Here is a 17257-nt window from a genome sequence, read left to right as displayed (position 1 = left end):
GTATAACATATTGCTTTAATCCTTACATTTCTAAATCAATTTTGCATATATTTAAAACAAAAACAAATTAGTATTTGTTATATTTTTATATAACAAATACTTTTATACAAAATAATATTTATATTTTTGTTTTTTAAATTTTAATTTTTGCTATCTTGATAAATGATATACAATATACAATATATACAATATATCGTTGTACATTATTCATGTGTGTGTGTACGTAACATGTTCCAAATATATTTTCTATCATTTCAACAATAATTTCTATTATAACTTGTTACAATAATACACATAATCTAGATTTCCTCTTTAACTTAGTAAACTAAAATAGTTGATTTTTAGATCAGATCCACATTACAAATAGATATATGGATTTTCAGAAATAAATTTATTTTTAAAAAGTTTCAATCTTATCAAATATGAAAAGATTCAAATATATAAAATCTCTTTATTTTATTATTAAAGAAAATAAAAATAGATTTATTCAATATTTTGAAGCAACGCGTACGCATGTGTGTGTAAACGTATCGTATCAAATATATTTGAAACATTACAATCTCTGAGAAAGAAGTGACATTAAAAATTTCAGTTTACTGGATACAAACCGATAAACTCGGATATGAAAAAAAAGAAAAAATAAAATTAGGACTTCCACCGCCATTTCTAGAGGAAATGGCTGAGAAATGTGCGACTTAAAATAGCGAGCGTTTAGCATGCTTGTGTCTAAAAGTCGACGCGAGGCAGGTGCGACCGCTTCCGCAAGCAGTCGCACCCAAGAAGACACCGTACACCAGAGCGGACCAGACTATCACGCCAACCACAGCGGCCATCAGTATCAGATGTGCTCGATGACGAAAACGATCTAGGATCCGCAGCATCCACTTGCGGTCCACCACTTCCCCGGGAGATACCACGCGATGTAAGGATACGGTCTAGAGAGATGATTATCCGATCATAAATCAAATTAACTAATTATTTAAAAGTAGATAACTTGTATCTCTAAAATGCACAATACTAGTTATTTTTAAATTACATATAATCATAATATAATTTCAATATATTGTTATATGTAATAATTTTTTATAATTATAATAAAACATTATTATAATATAATATATAATATATATTTGTATTAATTATATTATATTATAATATATATTATATAAATTATATATGTTCTATTTTTAATGCACAAAAAAAGAAAATTTGATTAAATTGATTAATAGATTTTCATACATAATTTTTTATAATTATAATAAACATTATTTATAACTGTTATTATATAAAACAGTAAACAATTTACTTGAACCAATTAATAGAGGGATAAATTGATTATTAAACAAGGTCTACCTTTACAGCATTTATCGCTCCAACAGTCCGGTTTGCAACCGTAACTGCTGTAGGTGCTTCGTACACTTCGTCATACTTTTCGTGGTGCGGTTGCCGTACTTTGCCTTCTACCTCGTAAATCTCGTCGTTATACGGCTTATGCACTTCACTGTATAATTCGTGGATTTCATCATAAGATGCTTCGTTCACTTTAATAGGTATTTCGCTATGCGTCTCTTCGCATGCTTCATTACACACATTGCCAGTGGCCAGATAGCGTTCGTACTGTATAGGTTTTTATATAAACTTATTGTTAAACGCGACATAAAAATAAGAGAAATTAAAAAATTCGCAATAGAAAGTTACACATTTTTTTAAACTTTTACTTTTATCGTTAAAATAGGATTTCGTTTATTAATAAAAACGTCGTTTATTGTTATATATTATTATTATTATTATATAAATATTATTATATATAAAATTACTTATTATTATTATTATATAAAGAATCGTATATTGATAAAATAAATATTTTGTCAGATAAGACAAGATTACAGACCAACATTCAAGTTGTTTATAATGTTTTGCGAATTTTTTAAAGTAAATTAAAACTGCAAATATCTAAAAAGAAGCGAAAAGCGAATATTCATTAGTCTCTCTATTACAAGGAAAAAAAATAACAACACTTATACTTTATTATAATTAATTTAAGAAATGTCTGAATAAGCTATTACAGTGCATATTTATACAATTATAAATATCATGCATATCGTGAGGAAAAGTTTTCAGTATTTTCTTCTTTTAAAAAGAATTGAATTTTTTCTACATTTTTGTAAGAGGCATCGAAAATATCCACTTTCTACTTCTCTTTGGCATAACGCAATTATATATAATTTCTTCAGATGCGCTTCCTCTCTTTTCTAAATATTGCACTGCAAATTGCTAGACGCTTCGAATTATCGAATGCAAAAGCAAAATCAACATGCTTTTGCAAACCTCTCGCCCTGCAAAGTGTATCTTAAAACATACACAGAGAGAGAGAGAGAGAAAGAGAGAACGATGTTCTCCAAACAGTGCAAAGGATGATTTTAACGCCGGGGGCAGTCGAAGGGGATCGATAGCGTCCAATTACGAGAAATGCCCGGAGACCCGTACCTGCATGTTCTGCAGTTTACTTATTTGCTGACGGACCAGGCGAACCACCTTACATTTCGTGTGTTGACAGTTGGCCAGGAAGACCGCGAGACTCGCCGTCTGCTCATCTTGCTCCAGATACCGGCAACCGGCGCATGTACGCGCGTCGCATATCATTTTCTATGACATAAAATGATTTCTCGCGATATGCGCGAAGGACGATTTAAAGGGATCATTTTTTTCCGGATAAAATTTATCGCTAACACGAATGAAGATACGAACGAATCTTGTAAATTGAGCAGCGCGATTGTCGCCTTTTATATCGAAATTTTATTATCTTCATTCCTTCAATTTTAACATTTTTTTACGCTATTTTCTAAACTTAAACCAAACTAATCGCGTGATATATATAATATAAATGTACATATGTATATGTATATAAATACATTAATATAATTCAGTTCAGATTCTAATTTTCACTCTCTGTCAAATTGTTATTTAAATTTTAAAACGCAGCTATTTCTGAGCGTTACGTATATTTTATATTTCATCGAAAGATCATATCTAACTACAATCAAAATTAAAACTTGTGTTTAATAATTTCAAGTTCTCATTTCATCGATCGATTATTTTCACTTAAAATAGAGTAGTTACGAGACAAAGTCGAACGTTCATTCAGAAAAAACTGAGACCTAACAAAATGTTAGATTTTGCTAAATTTTCGACAAACAATAAATATATCGGATACAAAGAGATAAGTGTAATGTATAAAGATCGATTGAGAGAATATTTCATTCCTACTTCTCGCGAAATGAAAAAATTTAGATGTAGATACAAATCGAAAATGCATTCTGAAACAATAAAAGACTTTTGCTAATTTTGACTGTCTATATCGCACTATCATAGAACATAAAAATAATGTGAATGCATTTGAATTAACTGACTTGAAATGCAAATGTAAAGTGTAAATATCAAGTGCCTTTTTCTTTTAAACATAATTATTAATTATTTTCAATTATCACGTGATCATCAAATATAAAATTGTATGTTTTGAAGATAAATATATTTTCTTAAAGAATATATCCAATAATATTCGTGTGTGTATAAATGTTGCACTTTTTCTCTTATATTAGTATCTTACAAGTTAGTATCTGCAAAATTTTATACAAATTTCTCTTAAATCTACCTTTATTATTAATTAAGAAACTCTAGGTTTCTTTTCTGGTGGTGGTTTCATATCTTTCTTCTCAGTCTTCACTTCCTGCTTAACTTCTGTAGCTGAAATAATCAAAATCAATAATGTTAAATAAAGTGTTAAAATACATACAGAATGAATAAAACAAGATTAATGAGTTTAAAATGTGTTACATACAAACTTCCGTTGCTTGATGCACTGGTTTTGGTACTGGTAAGGGAAATTTACGAGTGAGCTCTGTAAGCAACATGTCTACTCTTTGCCGTTGAAACAATGAGCTAGGTTCCTCGCGTACTGGCGTTTCTTTTTTTGTTGCCAAAGCTTTGCCATTCTTGAAATCCCAAAAGTAGCCTTTACTAGGATGATATCGCGAGCATGAACTTGCTTCTTCAAAGGCGGATTGTAAATGATGAACCGTGGACAACTGCACAATTGATACATTTATATTTCTTATGTACACTAATTTACAAATATCACACAAAAACATATTGAATTAAAAATATATATGTAAAATGTTTGTCAAATGTGTATTAATGTCGTTATTAAAATCATAAGATTTCAAAATATACATATACATTAATATATTTCATCACTCACCAGTCTAGAACTCACAACAGATCCTAAATCTGGAGCCTGGTACACAACACCAGCTATAATGTAATAATCAGCAAGTGGTGAAACTGCACCTGTCGCACCTGGAGAATGTCTATGTTGTTTCCTAATCACATATAGAATTGGATCTTGCACATGAAGAAGAATATATTCTATGCCAGTCATATTGCTATAAAAATAAAACAACAGAGTCAATAAATATGTTTACAATAATGATATATATTCATATTTAATAGAAAGCTTAATTAAGACTCACTTTAGTTGATCAGGACTCAAGCGCTGCATTTTGACTATCTCATTATTGCAAGTTCTGTCATAAAATGGATTACTTCTTTCAGAAAAGTAGTCCATGATGTTGCTTGGATTAAGGACAGGAATCCAAGCACTGTCGTGCCAAGACAGGCCTAAAGGATTCTCTGAAAGGAAGAAAATTGAGATAAAAATTATGAAGTTATTAAGAATTATATTATATTAATTAATTATATTATGTAATTATATTATATTAATTATGAAATTTTATTAAGAATTATAACTATATTAAAAATTATATTTAGAATTAGATGAATATACAGGATATTCCTCAGGATTTTTCCTCATAATAAAATAATTATTTCAATTTCATTTCACTTTCGTATCAAGTTATACCATTTAAATTATTTATATCAATGGTGTACTAATTAAATTTAATAACAGAGAGAGATTAATAAATCCTTACCTTGTACTGGAGTTTTTCCAGGCATCATCATATCACCGATCAACGAACTTTTGCTATAACAAGAGCAATCGAAAATATATCTCGGCTGATTACGCTACGTATCAAGTATATCTTTTACTCTATCCTTATCATCTATTGGACACAGTATCACAACGTAATTTTTCTTTATTTTATTCCTTTCTTTTTCCAATTTTCGTTCTCTAACAGGAAGAGGTAATCGAATATATATTTTCTTTCCCACACACTCCTGCTTTCCTCTTTTCCTCTTTTTATTAGCCACAAACTATAACTATATAGATAGAGCCTTTTATGCGTGTGACAAATTTAATCAGACGTACTTGATTGGTTGCATTGCAAAAAGCTCTCGGGATCTTAAAAATTCCCTATAGTCGATAACCAATCACACTACAAGCTCGTGAAACAAATATATATATTGATGAATATATTTATTCTCAGGTATGTTTGCCTAGGTGGCGCTTAAAACAATCGAAACGAAATGTAGTTAGCTATCTATTTTTTTTTACATCACCAGTGCACGTGCAGTTACGCGTTACGCGCAGTGAATTGTCAAACGGTTCTACCCGGCTCCTGAGAGCCTTCGTAGAGTGCGATCCGTCATCTGTCAGTAGTGTCGCGCGATCTCGCGCGGCAATGGTGCTTCGCCTTCGTATGACAGCGAGTATTATCACGATTTGTGACTCGATCAATCACGATGTGTGACTCCTCATTTCTAACGACACGTGCGAAAACTACTGCTCGAACGACGCTTCGGCGTTGACGCTGATTGGATTCCACCGAGATGCTACCACAAATCTAAACTATTTTAGCAAAGGTAAACGATGAGAGACTCCAAAAGCAAACAAAATTATGAATATCGAATTGACGGACTGTTTTTGAGAAACAACGAAAAAGAGCGCAAGCTCCACAATAATTTCGCATCCTGAAAAATTCAGTTTGAATTAATTGATAATTTGGATATTTGAGAGATGTAGATTTTATTTCATTTCTCTTCGGAGAGAGAGAGAGAGAGAGAGAGAGAGAGAGAGAGAGAGAGAGAGAGAGAGAGAGAGAGAGAGAGAGAGAGAGAGAGTTTCTGCGCTGTCATATCGATAGTCATATTGAGCGAAGCAAGATATATGTAATGTTTAGCTTAATTATTTAAAAAATAATCGCAGATTTTTAATAAATGGGATTTAACGATCATATTTTTGCGCTCCGAAAATTTCCGTGAAAACATTTCGATCGTAAAGAGATATGCATTGAAAAATAAGAAATTTATATTCCCGACGCGTAAAATTTCTCATTTACTTAATTGCGACGCGCCTTCGTCGCTTTCATTTTTTCCGAGACGCACGAACAATTAAACATGGAGGTTAAATATACTCTGTCGTGATAGTTTTCTGCACGAAGCGTGCGTGCTCGCGTGTATATTTACGCATGCGCATAAAATAGATAGCAAACCGATTTGAAAATTATTACAATTCGAAAATTGCAGACGATCATTTTGCTCTCTTCATCTCTATGTTCGAAATGAATAAAAAGATTGGAAAAGAAAGAAATTTTGAAATTGAAAGCATGCAACTAAACTGATTAATAATTTATTTATTAAGAAATATTGAGATATAAATTATTGTAATAATTTCATTTTTTTTATTTTCTGCTTAGAAGAGAGATAAATTTTTTTATCATTTTGATTCTTAACGAAAAATTTATAACAAAATAAATCATAATTTTTTATTTATTTTTTTATTGCAGATAGGATATTTTTTTTCATTAAAACGTGCGCGCCGCGTTTTTTATGTATGCATGACTCATTTATTTTCTTTTTTAATCAGAAAAAGATTGTATATAAAATTAGGTTGCATGCTGTAGTTGTGTAAACAGCAAATTATTCATGGCTTCTAATTCCTTTTTTTATGTAGCTTTAAAAATATATGTTTTACATTATCGTATATATGCTAATAATGAAAATGCAAGATTAAAGCGATTCGAATTAAGTAAATCGAGATCTTGTTTAAATTACAGCTACAAGTCTTATGGAGCCTCATTGAATCCAAATTTAAAATTTCATATGAAACGAGAAGCCTTAGAGCACATTAACATGTTGTCGAGGTAAATCTAATAATATTAAAGAATATTTGTATAAATACGCTGACAATATGACGATGTATACATTACAATGCATTTATTTGATGTGTAGAAACCATTTCGGAGGAGTAAATGAGACTAGAAGAAATGATGCTGACATTAGCAATTATGTAACAGGGTCATAAACAAGACTTGTAAGTATTTTATATATATAGTAGTTGCGTGCGTACATTCATGTGTGTGTGTGTATGTGCGTGTATACGCATATACATGCGCATTTATGTGTTATGCGACATAAAATACATAATATCTCGTGAGCAACTTTTTCTCCTGCTTTTCTATCTTTATATTTTTATATAAACATAACTAACATTTTATGTAATATTAAATGATGAGATGAATTGATCAATAGAAGAATTTATTGATAAAAAGAAAATATGATTGCGCATTTAAACAATCATGTGAAACATTGCATTTGTATAAAAATCTAATTATTAACCGATTGTACTGATTATTCTGCGAAAAATTTGGCAAAATTATAGTATAAAAAAATAAATATTTCGCAGATCCCCGTGATGGAGGATTACACGCCGATCGACGAGGATTTTCCGGGTCGGCTGTTACACCAGGCCGCGCTCTGGGATAATGCCGAGCTGCTGGAGGATTTGTTGCGAGGCGAGCACGCACAGTATATAAACAGCAAGGACTCATGGGGTAGAACGCCGATGCATGCAGCTGCAATTACGGAGAACTCTCGCTGCTTGGACGTCCTGCTGACCGCTGGAGCTGATCCAAACGTCATCTGCGGCCCACGCGGTCACCATCGGACGCCACTGCACGTGTGCGCGGAGCACGGTCATGCTAGTAACATCGAAAGGCTGCTGAGTTTCAAGGCGGATCTCATGATCCGCGACGACGACGGCCTGCAACCGCTCGACGTCGCCGAGAAAGGCAAGCACGATTCTTGCATTCATCTTCTGAAAGCGGCGGCCGAGCAGTATGAACTGGCGAAACAGGCAACCCACGCCTCTTTACGCGCAGCTTGTATTCAAGGTGACACCGTGGCTGCCCGAAGCATTATTCAGAGCTTGTCAACCGATCTAGAATGCGTGATAAATATGGCGCCGAATGGCGCCAACACGCTGCTCTTCGTCGCCTGCGAGAGCGGCCATAAGGACATAGTTCGGCTACTGTTGGATCACGGCGCCGATTGCAGGAGTCATCCGGTCACCAAATACTGTCCGCTCTACATAGCGTGTTATCACGGCAAGGTGGAGATCGTCGAGTTGCTTCTCCGACATTTTCCCAAGCAACTGCAGCAGGTGACAGTGGAGCGTTGGCTGCCGATACATGCAGCCACGATAAACGGTCATCATTCAGTAATTGACGTGCTGCTTAAATTCGAATATCCGCAACATGTCTATCAGCGCTACAGAGATCCGTCTGGCGAGTTCGAGTACGATCTGCCGTTTGATATCAATGCGCAAGATGTCACCGGCCAGCATGCGCTTTATATAGCTAGCATGCTGGGCAATGTCAAGTGCGTCGAATTGCTATTGGGTTATCGAGTGAAGGCGAGAACGACCAAGGAGGAGGATGGCGTAGGAGGCACACAGCAACTCCCAGTGTCAAAACGCAAAATTTCCAGCGGTATCCAGAGGTTGATGTCATCCTTGAATTTCCGTAGCAAAACACCCACGGATAAAAAAGATGATAAAATGATATATCCGGTGAATCTAGATCTTTATTGCAACAACGGCAGCGAAACGGCATTGCATTCAGCCGTTAGGGGTCGACATACCGACGTGGTTAACGCTCTCCTTCAAGCTGGCGCCAATCTAGAGTTGCCGGTCAAAATCCTGTATGATCAGAACGATCCCGAGGGCAGTTACTCGAGCGTGCTGACGATAGCATGTCAGAATCGCGACGTAAAGATCGCGGATCTGTTGTTGAAGCATGGTGCCGTCGATAACGAATGCAAGGCGCTGAAGATCGCCGCGCAGAACCGCGACGAGACGTTGACTGCAAAGTTATTGTCGATTAAAGCGCATCCCGACTCCGAGTATAAAATCAACAAGAAAGCAATGACCGAGTGCACACAAAGCTCGCATTTTTCCGCCTTGTCGTCTTTCGGTCACGTCACCTATTCCACACTGTTCCCGAAAACACCCACGATGATCAACTGGCACAATCAACAGTGTCGTCTCTCGCAAATCCGGTTGCAGTGGCTAATCGACGCGGTGTTGCACGTCAACAAGAAGCTGAGCTCAAAGAACAACGACTTGGTATTGTATGCCATTACGCGAGTTGATATCTCTCACAATTCCATAACTTCCGTGCCGTCTGCCATGTTCTATCTGCAAAGTCTACGTTACCTCAACATGGCACAGAATAAGATCGATACTCTCGCGGCCGATTCGAAGAACCCGAAAGACAAGCTGTGCCCGGTTCTGGAGGAGATGTATCTTCAGGACAATCGTTTGGAACAACTGCCCGATTTCATTATGAACCTTCCAGCTCTCGAGATTATAGACGTCTCCAACAACAAGTTACAGTGCCTGCCGGAGAATCTATGGCGCGCGCCCAAACTTAAGGAACTGAACGCATCGTTTAATCTGTTGCGCGATCTGCCTAGTCAAGCGTCGCAGAATGTTCTGAGGAAGTCGCAGCGCAGTTGCGACGAGACGCAACAGACGTGCACCAACTTTCGTGTACTGGCCACTGTGCCACGGATAGAGTCCATGGAATTCGATTCCTTCACGAAGATCGCGAACGCGCAAGTGATCGAGATGGAACGACCGCATGTATGGACCAGTTCGGTTCAAGTATCAGAAAGAATGAGCGATGACACGGAGAATGGTAACAAGTCAGTGCTGACTTCGTTGAATCTGGCGCATAATCTTTTCAACAGTATTCCCGTGGCGTTACCGTGTTTGGCGGTAAGCCTAGTGCGATTGAACATGGCGTACAACTCTCTGCGATCGATGAGCCACATAACTTCGTATCCAGCCAGCCTGAAACAGTTAGATTTGTCGAATAACCAGATTACGCGATGGCCAAGCTTGCCGCAGATCGACAGTTCCGACAGCATGGAACAAGCGAATACGGCCTGCTACTGTCCAGCTGTCAATGCTCAATCGCCCAGCATCGTGCCTGGCAATCGACAGACACCTACGTCGATGCGCGACATTGTGCTACAGTCAGTGTGCGTGCATAGACGACATCTACGACTGGAGAATATGCGCACGCTGATTCTGGCCAACAATCTACTGAATCGCATTCAGTTAACGTCATGCGACGATGGTGAAATGCCGAGTCTAGAAGAAGAGCGAAGCGACTCGGACAAGGATTCGAAAGGAATCGGACACTCTAGCTCCAAGTCGTACCTACTTTTTCCCAATGTCAGTATGCTGGACATTAGTAACAATCAATTGCGCGAGATACCGCACAACATTTACGAACTTAGTAATCTATCGGTATTGAACATCAGTGGCAACAACGAGATCGTCGAGCTGCCACCGCAGATGGGTCTACTGGGACGTTTATGGAATTTGAACACACAGGGTTGCCGGTTGCAAGAGCCGCTCAAGTCGATGATCGAGTCAAAAAAATACAAAACGATGGACGTAATCGGTTACCTAAAATCGATTCTAGAAGACGCCAAGGCATACGCGCGAATGAAGCTGATGATTGTCGGTATCCAAGGAATTGGCAAGACAAGTCTGCTGGAACAGCTGCGGCAAGAAGGTGAAGTGCCGAACAAGAAGAAGGCGTCCGAGCACTGGGCCAAACGAATGGGCAACAAGAACATTAATGCAAAGACTGCCAAGGGCACAACCATTTCGACTGTAGGTGTAGATATTGGCGATTGGATCTATGAGAAGAAGGTCCGCGGACAATCGTCCCACGGCTCAGTCTATTTCAGGACCTGGGATTTTGGTGGCCAGCGCGAGTACTACGCGACGCATCAGTATTTCCTATCAAAACGCAGTCTATATCTGGTCGTATGGCGGATCACAGACGGTTTCAAAGGAGTATCCGAGATCTTTCAATGGCTAGTGAATATTCAGAGTAGAGCGCCCAACTCTCCGGTCATTATCATCGGCACTCACTATGACATTTTCTACGAGCACAGCGAAGCTTTGCAGCAATATATTCGCGACAAGTTTATCAATGTAGTCGATGCCGAGAAATGCGGCTTGCCCAAGGTCATGGAAACGATTGAAGTAAGCTGTAAAACGCGCCACAACATTAAGATGCTATGCAATCTCATCTACGACGTCGTCTTCAGCTTGAGATCGCCCGGCAGCAAAGAGTTGTTGTTAGAACAGAAGGTTCCGGCTAGTTATCTCGCACTAGAGGACGTTGTAATTCAACTGGCGCACGACAGGAAATTATCCGGTCTAGATCCGGTATTAAAAGCCGACCAGTATTACGCGGCAGTTAACAATGAACTTCAAAAACTGCACAGATCATTTAGAGACCCTGCTGAGCTACATCAGGCGACGCTGTTTCTCCACGAGAACGGTATAATCTTGCACTACGATGATGCTACATTGAAAGATCTTTATTTCTTGGATCCACAGTGGCTCTGCGACATGCTGGCTCATGTAGTAACCATACGAGAGATTAATCCATTCGCCAGATCTGGTATAATGAAATTGGATGATATCCAGCATGTCTTTAAATCCTCCACGATATCGTCGGTCGACACACAGGGCTATATCGTTAGCCTGCTCAACAAATTCGAGGTTGCATTAACATGGGACTGTCGCACGTTGCTGATACCATCTCTTCTACCGACCGAGGAGGATATTCTGCGCAATAATCAAATCATCAAAGTACCAGTGAAGACGCGCGGTTGGCACGTACGTGTCAAGAAGATCACATCGCCCATATTCACATGTCTGGGCGCGCCATCCAGTGACAAGAGCAATGCTGAGTGCGTGCTTACGTCGAGATCGCAGCCCGACTGTTCCGTCACCAGGCTGTTGCTCATGTCGTACTTTCCTAGCGGTTTCTGGTCCCGATTGGTTACTCGAATTCTCGCCGATGATGCTATTGTCGAGATTGTCATGTCGTTTCTGGCACCATTCAAGGACTTTGTCGACGACAACATCTTCGCCAGTCTACTAGACTTGCAGGCCGAATGGGTGCTCTGGCAGACGGGAATCGAATTGCGATACTCGGGCATTACATTGTTACGTCTGAAGGAGGTCTGTTACAACCTGAAAAATTCACCGTACGACTATAGGCAGTTCAAATTCAAGCTTAAGCAGGATGGGATTTGGTGCACGGTAGATTTACGAAATTCCGCTATCCTCGAAATTTGGTTTCCGGTAGATACTTTGGTGATTAAGCAACCTATCATGTCCGATTCCGTAGATGAGGAACCAATGGGTTACCAGGCGATCGTAGTGGAGCCCCGACTGGAGAGTATGCCACAACTAATGGCGTTAATTGTCGACCACATCGACATCCTCCTCGAAGATTGGTATCCTACGCTGGGCACGCGCTTTGTTCACACATCGGAGGGAAAATTGTTGGTCACCAGACTTATACCATGTCCGCGGTGTTTGCTTGACAACGCTGAGAGCAGCGACATTGAATCGAACGACAGTGAAGGTCGGCTGATCGAGGACATCCAAAAATATTGTGCCGTAAATCGGAACGAAAGACAAAGCCAGGACAGCTACAAATCTGATGGCGACAGTGGCGTCGGCTACGATAGTTTGACGTCCAGCAGAATGCCATCGCTCGAGGGACACCCGGACGTGTCGAAGCAGCAAACTTCCTCTTCGAATCCCGAAGGTATCCTCGCCTACTCTTGGATGGTGGAGGAGTGCATATTGGCAGCGTACAGTAACAAATCCATCAGCTGCCCAAGACACTCGGAGATCCCGCTGTCGCACATCGCGCCAGATATCATTTTCATGGATCTAGGCGCTAAACATCTTATCAAATCGGAAGAGTTAAAACGAGGCAAGCTGCTTGGTCGAGGTGCTTTCGGTTTTGTCTTTCGCGGCAGCTGTCGGTTACCGAGCACGCACATTCGCGCCGACGTGGCCATTAAGATGCTGCAACCGGTCTCGCCGGGTCCGAACTCAACGCAATCAGCGATCCTCGCCTATAAAGCATCGCAGAGCAAATGGGACCGCGACCCGTTGCAATACGCCTGTAAGGCCTATTGCATGGCGCGTCAGGAACTCAACATCTTGCTGACGCTGAGACACGCTAACATCGTGCCATTAATCGGTATAGTCGTCAGTCCGTTGGCTTTGGTTTTGGACCTTGCTCCTCAGGGCGCGCTAGATAACGTTCTAAAAAACTATCGTCGCTGCGGCGCCAAATTAGATCCCTATACGTTACAGGCGATAATCCTACAGGTTGCAAAAGCAGTGGAGTATCTGCATCAGCAGCACGTCATCTACCGCGACTTGAAATCAGAGAACGTGCTAGTGTGGCAGATACCGTTACCATTTCAAGAAAGTCTGGAACCGGTGCATGTCAAGGTCGCCGATTATGGGATTTCAAGGTTGACACTTCCCACAGGAGCAAAAGGTTTTGGGGGCACGGAGGGTTTTATGGCTCCTGAGATTATCAGATACAACGGCGAGGAGGAATACACGGAGAAGGTGGACTCGTTCTCCTTCGGCATGTTTATCTACGAGCTGATCACACTGCGCCAACCATTTGAAGGTCACGAGGCGGTGAAGGAATGCATCCTGGAAGGTGGTAGACCGCCGCTCGTTTACCGCGAGACTCTCCATCCGTGCTACGCGCTCGATCTAATGGTGATATGTTGGGCACAGAATCCGAAAGATCGACCTACAGCCAGTCAAATTGTTTCAATCGCTTCCGCGCCTGAGTTTACGCATCTGATAGATGTCACCCTGCTGACGGAGCGGACGCAGGTAACGGCGGTAACCATAACGAATCGGGCCGGCAATAGCTCGAATAGCGACACGGATAGTCTAAACAACGATGAGATCTGGTTCGGCCACAACAACGGTGAAGTGGACATGCTGTTGGGCACTCAAAAGGGTTGGCTACGCCACGTGCGTATCGAGACGCCGGTGATACCCTACGCCATGTACGGCGTGGACGGCTACATCTGGATCGGCGACAATGCCGGTCAAGTGCACGTCTACCTGTGCGGCAATTTTGGCTGCGTGGCCAGCTACAACCTCGAGGCGGATCACAGTAGAGAATCCAAAGTAGTAGGACTAATCCACTTGGAACAATTGAAGCAGTTCGCCGTAGCGTTACACAGCGGTCGTATCTTCCTCTTGTCCAACTCATTCACGCAGATGAAGAAGACGGACATCACCGGCAGTGGCGGTGCGGCAGAAGTGACAAATAATGCTGATATTAAAACTTACTCGCTGACGGCGGTTTGTCGGAAAAGACGCGTGTTGGAGCTCTGGGCTGGCCAGAGTTTCGGCCGGATATCCGTCTATACATTAAAGGATAGTAACTTGGTCGACACGGTACAATTGTCTCACTCCACCGGAACCGCTAACGATGCCACCATGAAGAATCTCTTCGCCACGTATCTGACCGGTGCGGCCGCCGAGAGCTTCGTCTTTTCGTACACGTATCCAGGTTGTGTGGTGTACCAGTGGGACGTGGACAGCCGACAGATCGTCAATAAGCTCGACATGTCGAAACTGGTGCCGTGCTCCGAGAGTCTCAAGTCTATCTCTATCGAGGAGAATCTGTCGACGGACAAGTGTCAGGTGACCGCGCTTGAAGCCAGCTCTGGTCAGCTGTACATCGGCACCACCTGGGGTTGTATCGTCGTCGCCGAGTGCGGCACTCTACGACCCGTCACCGTGTTCCGGCCGTTCGAGGGCAAGGTTTGCCAGATCGTGTCTCTCAAATCCACCGACAAGAAGAAAGCGCTGCTGGCGACCGTTGGCCAGGGCTATCGTAGCCTGATCGCGCGATACACCGACTTCCCGCTGAAGAGTTTGGAGAATGAAGAACTCAAGCACGGCATGTATACCTTACTGTGGCGATCGGAAAACTGGTCGTCGGCTTGATTCTCCCGAAGATCCTAATGTCCGTATTCTCGTTCGCATTCAACGAAGTCTGATTCCAAATTTCGTTTACGAAAACAACACGTGAGCTATTACATTTAACGCCGAATGCGCGATGAGAAAAGGGAACAGGTCAGCTTCCTTCCAATAAATATCGGCGAAAATAAGGTTGTAATAAGATTTGGGCGGTGCCAATATAGACATTCGGTATAATGAAATTTCGAAGAGCGATGAAGAGTTCATCAAGTTCTCTCTTCTCTCTTCGACAAAGCATTTAAATGGTGCGAAGTTTAAATCGAGTCTCTGCGCTCGGGTGAATCTTATACGTCCAATATATTGTAATACTAGTATATATATATAACAGTCATTTGCGATGTAAATAAGCGCGCTTGAGGAAGAAATCGTCTCCATAGAATTTGAAAAGGATGATAATTTTGCAAGTTTTAACGCTCGATTTTTCTCGAAGCACGCTTATTAACCAACACCTTATGTATCGCGTTTTAAGCTATATACTAATTCTTTAGTTCGTCCAGGTTGCAGGAATTATATCGAGTCAAGAGTGTAGGAGAAAGAGAAATAATCTTATTTTGTATAAAAGAAAATCTTCGAAAGAAGCATAGAGTTTAATAAGTACTCTAAAGATTTCATTTGCATAAATATAATCAGTCGTTATGTGACTCGTCGTATTTCAATATTTATATAATACTTTACATAAAAAGACTAGAAACGAGTCCGATATATTAATAAGTAACTTATATCGTTACAGTAAGACAAGAGTGCAAAAGAAGAAATTCTTCGGAGTCCTTATTTAAAATTATTATGAGCAACTTTTTTAGCACTATTAATTAATCTTAATAATGTTCATCGAGATTTCCATTTTATTGAACGTAAAATTCATAATCTTGCAAAATTATATATTCTACATTTCTGTCTGCGATTTAGTTGCATCACGTTCAAAATAATATCTTTCAAGTCTTATCACGAGAGATACGTAAAAGTTAACAAGTCTAATTGAGATTATTGTGACACGTTATATAAATATATCAGCATTGCGTTATTATAATATACTAGATACGAGACTATAGGTACACACACGTTAGAAGCATTTCGCTTAATTGATTCATTAAATTTTCATCTATAATTTAATAAATACTTAGTGCATCCCAAGCGCGTAATCAATGTGATACGAGGTACTCAGCGAAAGAAAGAACGTAAGATATCGAAAGTTGTTACATTATTTTTAATAACGATGCTCTCTAATTGTGTTTACTGGCAAGTAGCTCTTCAGGAGATTTGCTAGAAATTTTGTCTGAAGAAATACTCGTCTCTTGAGACTAAGCGTTTTTCAGGATAGCCCTTTTATTAGTATTATAACAATAAGGGGAAAAAATGAACAATGTAATATACGATGTTGCGCATGATACATTTAAAAAAATGGCATTTAAAAGAAATGATGATTAGATGAATATTATTTCTAGAAAATGTGACAAGACCGACTACACACGAGTCTTTTTTAATAATATATACGACTTAGTCTTCATCATTTCTGAACCAAAGCGTTCGATACATTGACACGTTGAATGCCTTAAGGCTTACCAGTGATATGCAAATTAGTAAAAAAAAAAAGCTTGTGTAATAAGTAAAATAAAAAATACTCTCAAATCTGAACAATATTAATATTATATTAATTATGTAAAATAATAATGTACGGCAAAATTTCGATATTCAACGTGTTATATACATTTTTAATTTGTACAGTGCGTGCACACGTTTTATACTTATTTTTTTAATTACTCGTACCTGCAGCGCGTGAAGCGAACCAGTGTGATATATATGCAGCTTGTATCCCTTTTTTCTAAGACGATGACTATTATGAAGAACTAAAAATTATACATCTCATCTTATACTATACTTTCTAGATTATTATTAAGTACGCCTTGGAATATGGCAAATGAGTGATAATGTAAGATTTATAATTATTCACTAAAGAGAATTTTATGATTGATCTCGACACATTAGAACATCATTGTAAATTCATGTTTACTCTCATCATGAAGATTATTGTCATTTCATACTCAACATAAGTTGTAACTTTACCAAAATTCATTGTTATTTAATGTATTGATTGTCACAAAATAC

General features: G+C 39.4%; 3 protein-coding genes across 3 annotated transcripts; 1 reads left to right on the top strand and 2 right to left on the bottom strand.

Moving 5' to 3' along the window:
- Nucleotides 1-476: 476 nt before the first annotated feature.
- Nucleotides 477-2752, bottom strand: LOC140666289 (uncharacterized). Its single transcript, XM_072893308.1, has 3 exons — nucleotides 2488-2752; nucleotides 1354-1617; nucleotides 477-935 (listed from the first exon to the last, which is right to left on the bottom strand). Exons 1-3 carry the CDS (start codon nucleotides 2641-2643, stop codon nucleotides 696-698), a joined length of 660 nt encoding a protein of 219 aa, XP_072749409.1. The 5' UTR covers nucleotides 2644-2752; the 3' UTR covers nucleotides 477-695.
- A 764-nt stretch (nucleotides 2753-3516) lies between these two features.
- Med6 (mediator complex subunit 6) lies at nucleotides 3517-5252 on the bottom strand. The gene is made up of 5 exons (XM_072893306.1): nucleotides 4989-5252; nucleotides 4530-4689; nucleotides 4259-4442; nucleotides 3839-4085; nucleotides 3517-3744 (listed from the first exon to the last, which is right to left on the bottom strand). Exons 1-5 carry the CDS (start codon nucleotides 5017-5019, stop codon nucleotides 3665-3667), a joined length of 702 nt encoding a protein of 233 aa, XP_072749407.1. The 5' UTR covers nucleotides 5020-5252; the 3' UTR covers nucleotides 3517-3664.
- A 253-nt stretch (nucleotides 5253-5505) lies between these two features.
- On the top strand, nucleotides 5506-17235 carry Lrrk (Leucine-rich repeat kinase). The gene is made up of 4 exons (XM_072893294.1): nucleotides 5506-5820; nucleotides 7014-7100; nucleotides 7189-7270; nucleotides 7643-17235. Exon 4 carries the CDS (start codon nucleotides 7652-7654, stop codon nucleotides 15119-15121), a length of 7470 nt encoding a protein of 2489 aa, XP_072749395.1. The 5' UTR covers nucleotides 5506-5820; nucleotides 7014-7100; nucleotides 7189-7270; nucleotides 7643-7651; the 3' UTR covers nucleotides 15122-17235.
- The last annotated feature ends 22 nt before the right edge of the window (nucleotides 17236-17257 follow it).

The sequence above is a fragment of the Anoplolepis gracilipes genome, chromosome 5 (assembly GCF_047496725.1).
Source record: "Anoplolepis gracilipes chromosome 5, ASM4749672v1, whole genome shotgun sequence".
NCBI lineage: Eukaryota > Metazoa > Arthropoda > Insecta > Hymenoptera > Formicidae > Anoplolepis > Anoplolepis gracilipes.
The sequence above is the reverse complement of the archived record's forward strand: the minus strand, read 5'-3'. Positions and strand labels throughout refer to the sequence as shown.